At 41.6% G+C, this 13894-nt stretch overlaps 1 protein-coding gene across 1 annotated transcript in view; it reads left to right on the top strand.

Moving 5' to 3' along the window:
* Positions 1 to 12305, top strand: part of Pik3ap1 (phosphoinositide-3-kinase adaptor protein 1) — a 116910-nt gene extending 104605 nt beyond the window's left edge. The window contains exons 15-17 of the mRNA XM_015494573.2: positions 1352 to 1422; positions 2704 to 2822; positions 9302 to 12305. Coding sequence (XP_015350059.1) covers positions 1352 to 1422; positions 2704 to 2822; positions 9302 to 9359 — 248 coding nt within the window. The 3' untranslated portion in view covers positions 9360 to 12305. The remainder of the gene's footprint in view (positions 1 to 1351; positions 1423 to 2703; positions 2823 to 9301) is intronic.
* The last annotated feature ends 1589 nt before the right edge of the window (positions 12306 to 13894 follow it).

Raw genomic sequence — 13894 nt, 5'->3', positions numbered from 1 at the left:
TTTAAGAGGAAACTCAGCAAACCTAAGATCTGGTGATACGATCAGTGGCATTATTGGTAAATCAAAGTTAAAATCTTCTTGCAAAATAGTTGATTAACTCTTACTCTTCCTTCTTCACTGCTAGATCACCATGTGATTAGGCAGCTTCTAATGCTGTACTAGACAGTACAGTAGCCACTGGCCACATGTGGGTATTTATAGTGAAGTTAATTACAACTAAATAAAATTTAAAATTCATCTCCTCAGATGCATTAGTCATGTTTCACACTGGCTACCATTTTGGATAGCCCACAATGGAACATTTCTAGAAAGTTCTATTGGGTAGTGCTATCTAATGACAGAGTTGTGATAAATTCCCAACTCAAAAACCTAAACACCTAAACACACATAGTCACAGTTTCTACCATGAGCTTAGATTATACTTTTGAATTTGTGTTTGGCATTTTTTTTCTGTTTGTTTTTATGGTGTAGGGGTTTGAACCCAAGGCCTTGCACATGACAGAAAAGTGCTCTACCACTGACCTACATCCCCATCCCCTCCCCCCCCCTTTTTTTTTCATCCAAGTGTCTCTCCCCTAATTAGCGTGGTATGTGGGGCTGGGGCTCTAGCTCAGTGGTGGAATGCTTGCCTAGCATGTGTGAGATTTGATCGGTTTGATCCCCCCAGAACCACAATGAAACTAAACAAAAAAACTAATACAAGGGGTGTATGCATGTGAGATTCATTTCCTGGACTTTCTCAATGAGCACTGCAGCAATAAAACTAGCTTGCAGATTTCAAGAGATACTGAGCAACTTAGAATGAGACCACCTCTACTTCCCTGCCTGTCAAATCAAAGCTCTCTTATCAAATAGGATTTTCAAGGGAATTAAATGGCAATCATGTTTCTGAAGCACTTAACATGTGGTAAGCCCTCAGTCAATGGCAGCTATTAAGCCAAGAGTGGTCGTCAAAAAGTGAACCATTTCATGTCATGCTGAAAGAAAAACTGAACTCTGATAAAAGGGCATACGATGGACACATTTGGAAGAATCCTGTGTTCACAGCTTATGTATTGTTTCTCTCCATAAAAATAAATAAATGCTAGAGCTCTGCATTTCCTTTCCTCCCGAGAGAATCCAACCGTCTGACTGATTTTTTTTTTTTTTAAAGAAAGAGTGGGGGGGAGAGAGAGAGAGAGAATTTTTTAATATCTATTTTTTAATCCTCGGCGGACACACGGACACAACATCTTTGTTTGTATGTGGTGCTGAGGATCGAACCCGGGCCGCACGCATGCCAGGCGAGCGCACTACCGCTTGAGCCACATCCCCAGCCCCCCGTCTGACTGATTTTGTTTTTACCCTCTAGGTAGCACAAGTAACCGATCCAGCACACGGAGCCTCCTGAGTGTGAGCAGCGGGATGGAGGGTGACAACGAGGTGAGAACTGGGACTCCCACCCATCTATCTGTGCTAGGTGTTGTTTCATTGCGAGAGACTGAAATCCAGGTGAAGAAGCCAGACACAAAAGGTCTTATATTAGAGGATTCATTTTATATGAAATCTTAGAAGAGGCAAATCCAGAGAGACAGAAGGACCACCGGGGGTTGGTAGGGGTGGTGGGAATGGGGACAAACTGCTTAATGTGCACTAATGGTTACACGATTTCCTTTTGGGGTGATAAAATTTTTTTCTTCCCATGTTGGGGATTGAACCCAGGGCCTCATGCATGCTAGGTGAGCTCTATACTGAGCTACATCCCCAGCCTTTTTTATTCCTATTTTTGAGATACAGTCCTACTAAGTTGCTCAGGCTGGCCTTGAACTTGCCATCTTCCTGCCTCAGCCTCCTGATTTTCTGGGATTACAGATGTGTGTCACCATGCCTGGCTCTGAAATGTCTTGAAACTAGACAGACAGCAAAATTGTTCACTGTAAAATGGTTGGTTTTCTGTTATGTGAATTTTCCCACAATTTAAAACGAAGGAAGGGATGATGGAAGGAAGAGAAGAGGGAGGAGTGGAAGGAAGGAAGAGGACAGAAACATTCAGACTAATTAAGCCAAAAGGGGTATCTGTGGGAAGCAGCTGGGTGAGTCTCAGGAGATTCAGGGGCAGGGATCATGCAGGGGCCTAGATCAGGAGCTGCAAGGCCTGCCAGAGGGACAGGGCCAAATGTGTGTGTCCTGTGTGTCCCAGAGCCAAATGCTCTTTGGTCTCTGCCTCTTTGTGCAAATTGGCTTTCTTCTCTCCTGTACTCTGGCTTTTCCTGCTTCTCCATATGTGCAGTGTCACAGTCCCCAGAAAGCCTCTGGGCAGTGAGGAATTTTAGGCTGAGGCCACACTCCAAGTTGGCCCAATTTGGGTCAGGTTGTGTACCCTGATCTAGTGACCGGTGGCTGGGAGGAGCAGCTGGAACCACTTGCGTCACCACCAACTCTGAAATCTCCTGAGAACAGGTCAAAGGAGGCCATTTCTGGCCTCCTTTAAGCAATGAGGATTTAAAGTCTAGGAGTTTGTGATAATTTGGGCCAGATTATCTTTTTCAGTTACTCCAGGAAGACATAAAAAGCTGCCTGGTGTTTTGGGGTTGATTACCAGTTTATAGACACCTGTACAGTCAAAGCCCAAGAAGGGCTGATGGGTGGTGGGGATATGGGTGTCCAGCTATGTGGGTGGTTTAATGTAATTTTCACCTGTCTTTCTCATTTTCTTTGCTGTAGGATAATGAAGTCCCCGAAGTTACTAGAAGTCGTAGTCCGGGCCCCACACAAATGGATGGACCACTTACTATTCCCCTTGAGAGGCCTCCCAGGGTGCCTCCTCGAGCTGCCTCCCAGAGGTAACATTGAAGCTGATATGAAATATCAGGGAAGGGTAGGATTCAGGGAACAGAGCTACCTGGAATGCCAGCTTTTTCAGCAGTGGGTTTTTCATTAACTTAGGTGATACTTTATTTAGTTGCAGATACTTTAAGTAGCAAATGTACTACTTCATAAATGAAATTCATTGACAGATGTCAACTCTTAAAATAAAGTTTATGTTTGGCTAGAATCCAAGTCCTTAATATCGAACTCACTTGACTGTATTGTGGGGACAGTGCCTTTGGGAACAGGAGATAAGAAGGACTTGGAAATGAAATGAAGGAGGAAGCAGACTGGCCTGTTAGGCGTGCACATGGCTCCGGAGCTACCCTCCTGGGGCCAGGTGTCCAGCTGATGAATTCAGTGCTTGGATGAATTTTTGCACTTTTATGTGGCTCAATATTCTTTTCTATAAAATGTGGTCACTATCAGAAGTCTCTCACTGAGTTATAAGGATCGAGTTCATGGCCTATGTTAAGAGTTCAAAAATATGAATAATATGTCTTATGCAGAAGAGCAAACACCTGGAGATTTGAAGATGAGCATTAACATAAAGAGTGTGACTAATATACTAGGTTCTGATGTATGTCTTCCTGCATTTGGTACTGGACCTCTGGTAGGAATCTTCTTATATAGTCTTTGTGGAGTAACAGAAAAAGTGGTCAAAGCTAGCTAGTGTGTCCACCGATACAGAAAGGAGCCATTGGGAATAAAAGTCTTTAATTGTCTTAGGAATTTAATTCTTTGATGTTTAAAATATAATATGCTAGGTGCAGGGGATAAGAAAGGAGGAACCCCCCCCACACACACACACACACAAACCCAGGATGTTTTTGTACATTCTGAAACTTTAACATAAAGCTCATTAGTGGAATTTGTAGGGAAGTGTAACCAGGAGGCTTTTATTCTAATTTTCTGAAAAGAGAGGCCAATTTTGTGCTTTTCCATTTCTCCTTTGCTATTTACCACTTTTGCAACATTTATGAACTGACACCTGCCTCTCAAACATCCTACAGCCCCAAGCCGCACCACATTCGACAGGTGTATTTCTCTGGTGTGGACCAGAGGGCACATATTAGAATATCACCACTCAACAAGGAACCTGAGTGATAATCTAGTCCAGTCTCTTGAATTTGTATTATGTTCTATTGGTTGAAAATTTAGTGGAATTTCCACTGGTGATTGTGGAAGCACCTTATTAAGAGCCATTATGGTAATAAATGCCATTGTTTATTGTGGCAGGTTTTATATCAAACACAGTAGATACATTATCTTGTTTAATTCTCTCCACAGCCCTAAGAGATGGATATTTAATGTTATCACATTTTGCAGATGCAGAAACTGGGGCTTGAAGTTGGGTGGAGACTTGGTCTGTGTGACATACCTGAGCATAGCTGACTCTGGGACAGTTTTTTTGGGGGGGAGGGGGTAAATGGGGGTTGAACTCAGGGGCACTTGACCACTGAGCCACATCCACAACCCTGTTTTGTATTTTATTTAGAGACAGAGTCTCATTGAGTTGCTTAGTGCCTTGCTTTTGCTGAGGTTACTGAACTCATGATCCTCCTGCTTCAGCCTCCCAAGTTGCTGGGATTACAGATGTGTGCCAACACACCCAGTTTAGGACACAGTTTTTTAGTCACTGTGTCAAGAAAGTCTCCATGTCAGGGGAGGAGACCCAAGATCCAAAACCTTTTATTCCTGAAGGCTGAGGACTTTGGGGGCAGTTGTCTAATTGTGTTAAAACAAAAGAGTTGGGCTGGGGTTGTGGCTCAGTGGTAGAGCACTTGCCTAGCATGTGTGAAGTCCTGGGTTGGATCCTTAGCACCACATATAAATAAATAAAATAAAGGTATTGTGTCCATCTACAACTAAAAAAAAAAAAAAAAAGAGAGAGAGAGAGAGAGAAAAAGAGTTGTCAAGCTTGAAACTATAGCTATAAAAGATTGTAGGATTTTGTTTATGGAAGAGAAAAAGAGAGTGATCAAGGTTCCAGAAACTAGAGACTGGAAACTGGGATGCACTTAAAACCTAAAAAGCGATGGCAGATGAATTATATTTGGGGAGTTTGAAAGAATGTTGTGAAAATGATGGGAGGAAAACGGGAAAAATACTCTTTGTTAAAGAGACAGCATTTGCAAAGAAACCTGTAATTGATGGAAGTTGGGGTTTCCACGCATTTTTTTTTTTTTGGTGTGAAATAACATTTGCAAATATGCAATTATATTGTAAGCATGTATTTTCATAATAAAATGAGGCAAACTTTGAGCAGGGAATAAAGTGAGCTCCTCTCCTGAATGGCTTGAATGACTGACCTTCTGGCAGGCTGCAGAGGCTGACTGTATGTCCCCATCTCACTCTCAGATCTGGGAATGGGCGACTGCTCTCAGCCCTTGTTCTCCTGAACCACCATTCCCACTCAAGCTGCACTGCCCAGTACAGCCTTGATCCCACACTATCCCAGATCTGGTCCAATCCTGGGCTCACTCCACGTTTTATCCCCAGAGCCTGAATTGCCATCAGCAGATAGCCTCCATACCTCCATTGTCATCTCCATCTTCATCTCCTGATGTTGACTGGGTATCTCCACCCAGATGCCCCACAGGGATGTCAGACACTGCCTGTGCAAAACTGAGCTCACCAGCCTACCAACCATTCTGGGCCCAAGCTGCCTCCTTCTCATGCATTCCCAGTCTGGGATTGTGGTGTCATTCTTTCTCTTCTCTAAGCCCCAAACCCAAGAGTCCTCCTCAAGATTCCCCACTCCAGACTTTGCCCATTCTGCTACTCTGTCAGCTCTCAGAGCTACCCCCTCCTTCCCATCTGCCAGTGCCTAAGTTCATCTTGTAGGCCCACACCTACCTCCCTGCCTCTCGTCAGTCCCTCCTCCACATGCAACCAGCATGCACTTTCTAGAACAGAAATAGCTGATGATGTCATTTCCTGGCTTAAGAGCCTTCGGATTTAAGTCTGTGTATTAAGTCCCACTCCTCTCCTATATTCACCTATGCTCCAACCCATTAGGAAATCTGTGTTATTTTGTACTGTTTTCTTTCTTCAATCTGTTCCTTTTGCCTGGGAAGCTGTCTTTCTAGTCCCTTCCAGTCTCTGCTTATACATCCTTTAGGACTCAGTCCAAACATTACCTCCTCTAGGAAGCCTTCCCTGATGTTTCCATGCAGAGTGTTTCTACTTTTGTTTCCCCAAATACCTCTATTCTAATACATTCCACATTGCAACCCTTATTACATCCCTGTCTCCTCAAGTGGATGGTGAACCTTGCGAGAGGAAAAACTACTTTTGATTTAATTTTTTAGATGTTTCCCCTGGTGCCCGATACAGGGGAAACTGGGATGCACTTAAATACCTAAAAATACACTGGCGTGTATTAGGAACTTAGTAAATATTTATTGTGTAAATGGATGGATGGATTGTAACAGCTTGGGTTGGACTTCCTAAGCCCTTAAAACAGCCATCAAGCCACCCACCATGGTGCTGGTGGTTTGCAGACAGTAGAAGGAGCTTCTGCTCTCACCTACTGTGAGTTCCCAGTACATTTATTTGAAGAGACAAAGAAAAGAAGGAAGATAGTGGTGAGGATTGGAGCAGGTGTGGTGTAACATTGCCTGGTATTTCCCTTGCTCCTTAGACCCCTTAGGGTGGGACAGTGTCAGCTCTGCGTAGGTAATGTCCTGTCACAGTTGAGGGGAAAAAGGAAAACTTTCACTAAGCATTTCCCTTTTGTTTTGAACTTATTTGGCCATTCACTAGTGAGTTGCCATCACTAACCAACACTTGGATTTAAGGAAAAGCCTGTGACCTATATAACCAGAACCTGCTTCTGGAGGCCTCCTACAGCCCCATGAGTTAATCCTTTAGTTTCTGACTGAACAAGGTCTGTGGAAATCCAACGAGGGACTGGAGAGGTCAGGAAATGAGTGGACTTGGGACACAGCTACATATTAACTAATAGGGAAGTTAAAAATTATGTTAAATAGAGTAAATGACCACACAAAGGCATACCAGAAAGGAGCCCTATTTTAAAAGAACATTAACCGACCTCAGGACTGAGTGCTGACAATGTGTGAACCAAAGTCTTCATAAGTGACCTGTCACCCTGAACAGGGAGGAGAAAGAGGCCAATGCCTACATGTCTCTGATCAGTCAACTCCAACTTCAGCTTCCCAGTGTTCTGGAGAGGCAGGCTCTCCACAGACCACTCCCCCATTTGGATCTAGAACCTTTCTACCCCCCAGGTTCCAATACGTGTACAAGTCCCTTTCTCCCAGATGGGGTTTCCAGTCTGTTCCAGGAGTTGCTCATCAGAATGAAACACAGTAGATGAGCATGGAAGCTCTGCAAGCATGATATGGCATGCTCGCAGGTCCACCCAACTGCAGCGTGTGGCAGCAGAACGAGAGAGAGGCATTGGGAGGGAACTGTGTCTTGTAGAGGGAGATAAAAGTACCAGTCTTCTGGGGAAAAGATCTTAGACTAACCTTTCATCCTCATAGTGAAATTTTTAGCTTTACTTCTCAAGTGCCTACTCTAAGCCCCAAACTGTGCTATCTACTTCCAGTTGTCATTGCTATGCCACACATACTCTAACGTAGGTGTCATTAACTCTGTTTGCCAGATGAGAAGACAGTCTCAGAGAAGTTGAATTTGCATACACACAGGTGTGCATAAATGTCTCCACTAGATGTTCCTGTATGTTCTTACCTTCCCCTATCAAAACACTCAACAGAGTATCTGAGTTGGGCTATTGTCTGTCTCATCTACACATTTACAGTATCTTAAGGGCCAAATTCATGCCCATTTTACTTGTTGCTACATACCACATGCAGGAGTACATGCATGGTAGGCAAATGTTTGTAAAGAGAGGAAGGAAGGCAGGGAGGGAGGGAGGGAAGATGTTTGGGGAGGGAGGGTTTCTCAACCTTCATTGTTCTCTTATAACACACAGTTTATAGGGCAGGCTGGGGAGAATGGGAGCAGACCACCCTTTCACTTTCACTGGATAAAGTTCAGTTACTCAGCGACAAAAAACACAAAACCATCTATCTCAGGGAGCAGGGCAGGAAGAGGTCCTTCTGTGGTTATTCATTGCTACTTCTACCTTGTTCCTGAAGTGGCCCTGCACTTCCCAGCTCCGTTTTCATTTCCTTGACCTACGTAAAACTAATATTCAGGAGACATTTAGTAAATATTTACTCATTGATTCATTCAGTCCTCCAGTATGCAACTCCCGGGTAGTACAGTTCAATTACAGCATCTGACAAAGCTCTCTTTCTGGACTTATTGACTTGCTTCCAAGAGAATTAAATATTGGTTTTACAGCACACATGTGGAAATGCCATTTGTAATCACTGAACCTGTCTGTAAATAGACTCGCCCTGGTCTACCTGGAGTGTCATTTAGGACCTTACAAAAACCTTCCAGAATAACACGGAGAGAGGCTTTAGGAAAGCAAATGCAGAGTTGAAATAAGACCTAATGGTCCCACAGGAGGTGGTTCTGAGCAGCAGACTAAGTTCTCAATTCCTCTCTCAGCAGGCCTCCCTACCACACGTGGGCTCCTGCCTGGCTGCCTATTTGAATCACTGGTGTTTTAAGATCTAGGTTTCATTATTATTTAGGTGTGGTAAGGTCAACATATCAGGAGAAAATGGCCACTGAAAAAACATAGTTCCCAAGAGCAGGGAACATGTCACAGCATGGCGGGGGTGGGGTGGGGGTGGGCGGGGGTGTGCTCACACCAAGAAGCACCAGAGTTGGTTGGGAAGCAGAGGGAATGAAGGGAAGACTTGGGCAGGAGCTTTCATTATGGTTTCCATAGGAAGAAATGAGTGAGATAGGGTTGCTGATTTAGGATCTGCTAGTGGGATCTGGAGCATTGGCTCTCCCTAATTATCTCATATCTGACCCTGGGGAAAATCCAGATTGGATAATGACCCCAAGGAAATGGATGGATATGGGTGTGGATGAGGTGGTTTGTAATAAAAGTGTGCTTGGTGCTTGCAGATGGGTATCTTGTTTATGAATCAGTCAGGACCGGCTAACCCTGGAAAACAGTTCCTCCAAGGGCGACAAGACTCCAAGAGGGAAAACATCAGAAAATAAAAGATGTAGTTAATACAGGTGGTTACAGAAGGGACACTATTAAAATGTTTCAATGCTTGAGCCATGTCCTCCAGAGATTATGATGGGATGCATCTCGGATGGAACCTGGGAATTGGTATTGTTAAAAGCTCCACTGGTGATTCTAATGTGCAGCCAGGATTGTGAGCCACCGCTGGCATGCATGTCACTCAGACACTTTCAGGGTGGGTCCAGTTTCATTAATTGAGGGATCTGTCCTTTGTATATTACACAAAGTTTACCACAAATCATGGATGCCTAAGAGCTATTTAATCATGTTACTTTTAAAATAGAGTTGCTTTATCTTTCATTTCAGACCTCCAGCCAGAGAGAACTTTCTTCCTCCTCCACCTGTTCCACCCAGAGGTCGCTGATTCCATCTCCTAAGACCTGCCTTGCTGCCGGACTTTTAAGACTTGCAATTTCCAGCCTGTTAATGATGACTTCATGTTGAGTTTTCTGGCATGACTGCTGACTTTAAGATCCAGTCTCATTGCTGACATTGTTGCAACCCTGCTGGCTTGGGTTATCCTTGAAGAGGAATGAAGAAGTGAAAACCAAGGACTTGATTCACCATCATCAAGTATTTTGATCCTCTTTCTTGTTTGCCAAAAGGATGAAGACTCAATCAGGACACTTACCTCAAATCTCTCATATCAGAAATCTAACAAGAGTGATCAGAAATGTACTTTATAAGTGATTATATGGCAGTGCACTTGTATTAGTCCCTATGTATTTGCTAGTCCAGTCTAATTTCTAGAAGGGAGTATAAGACTTTCAGTATTCAAGAAAAGAAGTGACCTAATTTAAAATAATTCTTCTACTTTCCTGTATGTTCAGGAGTGTGTTTGAGTGGTAGAACTAGTCATATACAAATAACCCGAAAAAGACTTTGGAAAAAAATTAGTCCTAATTCTTCTTATACAGAAGGCAAATCTGGGGTCCCCTACAAGTCTAGAACCAAGAGTGCTTGGTTGGTTAGAAGAAGAGGAAGGTTTAGAATCTGGGTCTGCTGATTCTAGGTTACTACACTCTCCATCCAAAAGGACAGTCCCTCTTTCCTTCAAGAAATGCCTAAATGTAGAAATTCACCAGCAACTGATTATTGGCATTCTAGAAGCTTTTCTCTTCCATATCTTCAAGGCATGGAACTACCAAGTAGCTCTTTCAGTTTAGAAATTTATATTTTCAAAACAGTGATATTTGCCAGGGAACCACTGAAAGTGGTTAGAACCAGAAGCTTGGGATTCCAGGGAGCCCATTTCTTGTTCTCTTGTCTTCCTAAGTCTTAGTTCTGGCTATAAAGAGATAGGAAGAGCCTTGGCTTCCCCCCCCTGCCCCCCGCCACACACACACTGCTGAAGAGTCTAAAGAGGGAGAAAGAATCTAAAATAGTAATAGTTGTCTATTTTCTTCCAGACTTATTAAACCAGGCTTGGTAAATCTGTTTGTGCAGAGAAAGTAGAAACTTAAATATGTCATGAGTTTTGAGTCCCCATCAAACAAGTATACCTTTAAAGCTCACATCCTTAATGATGCTTAAACATTTAGTAAAATCAGTATCTTAACTGTTGCTTTAAAAATATCAGAAATCTGGTGGTTTCAGACCAGACCAGAGAATAGACTTATTCTCCAATCCCTCACAGATATATAAAAAACACATCATTAATGGGCCATTTAAATACAGTTTTATCAGATCCTTTTCTAATAATTAAAGGTTCTTTCTCAATCTCATTCTTCAGCACAGCAAACAAGAACTCTTATTGAAGTTGGGAGCTTCTGGAGGAGTCTTAGGTTTTGTTTGGTTTTGGTTTTGATATAAAATACAATATTGGCCACACCATATTGAAAATGTTTGCACCGATTATCTTGTGTAGCGCCTGGCACATGGTAGCCATTCTGTGAATGGGCCCTCAAAGGTCCCTTTGCTTTCTTTATCACTTCTTGGGGAGAAACAGAAGTATGTGAGATAAAAAGAATAAGAAATTACAATATCGATACGGTTGTTCTTCCTGTTTTTTATAGACAGTCTTTTATCTAAAAATATTTGATTTTGATAAGAGATACTTTTTAAATATTCAGTACCTCTAAACCTCTTTTTGAATGCCAAATAACATGGTAAAATCTATATCGGCCAATGGTGTTAGCATCACTGTGCAATATTTTATTATTTATTGTGTTTTGTTATATTAAAATAAGTAGAAGACACAAAATGAAAATGCTGATGAGAAGCCTGTGTCTCATGAATGTGGCCCACTTTAGACATGGTTGGAACTGATCAGAGGTACCCAGTCATAAGTGACAAGTCTTAGGCTCTCAGTGGATCCTCATTGAATATCCAAACTGGTTAGCTGCATATAAAAGAAGGAAGTATCTAGATTAAAAAATGGTAGTGTGTTATCAAAGAATTTTGCTAATGTTGAGGAGAAAATTTTATTTTCTAAAAAGAAAACTGCACATTATAACATAAACTTATTTAATTTCCACGTACTCAAAGCATTTGTATACCTTTTTAGGAATACATTATGTGACAAAACCATAGACTGTGAATATCATGAGGATCAGAAACTAAACTATAAGCAGTATCTAAGTAGACTGTTCCAGAGTATTCTCTATGATGCTTTCGGAGACAGCTCTGCTTCCACCGTTCTTCTGCAAGATTTTACAGACTGGCTTAATAGAAAGGGAAGGAATTGGTCATATTCACTGCTATTACTTTTGCCCCTGTTTAGAAGGTAGACTGGCCTCCAATTACTAGGCCAGCACTGTTCCTTCATGTTATGTTAAAAGCCAGGAGCAGATAACCCAACTAAATAAGCCATAAAGTATAAGACTGAGAGATTCTGAACAAGAGGTTGTGTTGCTGTCAAATAATTTAACTTGACTTATTTAATGATGTGAATAAACCCTTATGCTTTGCCATAATTACACAAAGTGATGGAATGTAGATGACTTTAATGAATATTTTTACAAGTCATGTTACCCAACCCTCATTTTTTTCTTTGCTTTGTTATTAACAAAAAAGATCCTAATCAGTCCAGTATCATTTTAATAGCTGGGATTTTTAGATACCTCTCCCATATTCCAGGAAGTAAAAGTTGTTTTTTCCTGCTCCTTCTTCAGCGAATAGTGTGTAGTTTTACAGCTGCGTGGTGGAGGAAGCATTAGTAATATTTATTTTTGAGAAAGACAAGTAGTTAATTTGGATAATTCTAAGATTTATCCTAAACATCAATCCCTAATTTTAAGAAATCTGCTTATATAAATATTTTCTTTGATTGGATAAATAAATTTTGTTTGGTTCATTTCCAAGCAAGTTATTAAGAGTGTGAAATGGTCTTCATTCATTCCTGCTGGCCAGATTCTGTGTTCACCAGGGTGGTAAAAGGAGGAGTGGGAGGTTGAAATGCATATTTTGAGATACAACTTGGAATTCATTTTCTCATAGAATCAGCAAAAAATAGAAGTCTAGGCTAGCCCTCCAAAGCTCATTGAATCCCATGGTGTGGGAGAAGTGTCTTATTCATGGACATAGTATGAGCATGGTGTAGGGAAGAGAATGTGGGCTTGGAAGTCTGGAAGCCTAGTTTTTATTTTAGTCAGTTCCTAACTTGATGGCTTCACATGACTCACCTATGTGGCTCTGTGTTTTATCATCATAAAGTGGAGAGATATAAGTCCATGAAACTCTGTAAGCTCAAGTCTAAGGCAAAAGATGAGGAATCTCTCATTCTGAAGAAGCATGGAGATAGTCTTATTTAACTGGCAAGGATTTCCTTATTTAACTGGTGAGGATGCTGAGGATCAAACCAAGGTACTTACACATGGTCAGCAAGGTCTCTACCTCTGAGCTACATCCCCAGCCCAAGGATCTTTTTATTATGTGAATGCTGCTGTTGTGGCTTTCTGGATTATTTTACCTGTCATACTCTTTAACCAAAACTGAGTCTTACTAAAATTACAAGTGGCTGTACAGCCATTTCACTGCCATTCCCTCCTTCCCTATTTTGGCATGAGGCAGTTCATTTATTTAGATGAAAAATCTTGTGGAATAAGATATATTGATGTTTTTTACTACATACTTTGGCAAAACAATCCTAATTTTGATGGTGCTCCTGAGCCCCCTTTTTAGCTATGAAATCATCAGGTTCTAAGGATCTCTGAAGCCACACTTCATTTCCTCTAACCAGTTCCTTTATTTCCTATTCCTGTTTTCCACACTTGCTGCTATCAGACTTATTATCACCTTATGCCATTTATCAACATCATTTCCCTGGTAACCTACCAGAGTTCCTGACACATAGTAGAGGCTCAATAGCTAATGACCTTACAAGCCCTGCCCTCTATTATACTTTCCCAAATACACCACTAGTCTCCCCTTTTCTCATGGTCATTGCTCTTAATGCTCATGTAACATCTGTTGGCTACATATTGTGCACATCCTTTTTTGTACTATTACTCTTGTTCTCTGTTGTATGTAAAGTTTCCTGGTTTTAAGTCTATCTTTCTTGGATGAATACTTTATACTTTTTACTTATAATATTTATACTTTTTCTTGTGTCCTCTACACCTCCAAGCATTTGCCAACCCAATTTCCCCCACAAAACCCAGCAAGAGCTATGGCTCAGATCTGTGGAAGCTGGTGATGGATATTTAAGAAACTACTCATCCATCTTAATGCAGCACTTGCACTGCTTGTTCTTCAATTGCCCATTATCACTTCATTCAAAGGCTCTGTGATTATTCATTCACACAGCATTTACCAAACTTCCACTATGAGCAAGTCACCAGCTAGGTGCTTGGAAGATATACAAAGATGAATAAGATGCCTTCTCTGATTTCTATAGCAATTACTGATGTACGAGTCATACAGCAATTAATCTTGTACTGCCTTGTGATGTCTCTTACG

The sequence above is a fragment of the Marmota marmota genome, unplaced genomic scaffold (assembly GCF_001458135.2).
Source record: "Marmota marmota marmota unplaced genomic scaffold, marMar, whole genome shotgun sequence".
NCBI lineage: Eukaryota > Metazoa > Chordata > Mammalia > Rodentia > Sciuridae > Marmota > Marmota marmota.
The sequence above is the reverse complement of the archived record's forward strand: the minus strand, read 5'-3'. Positions and strand labels throughout refer to the sequence as shown.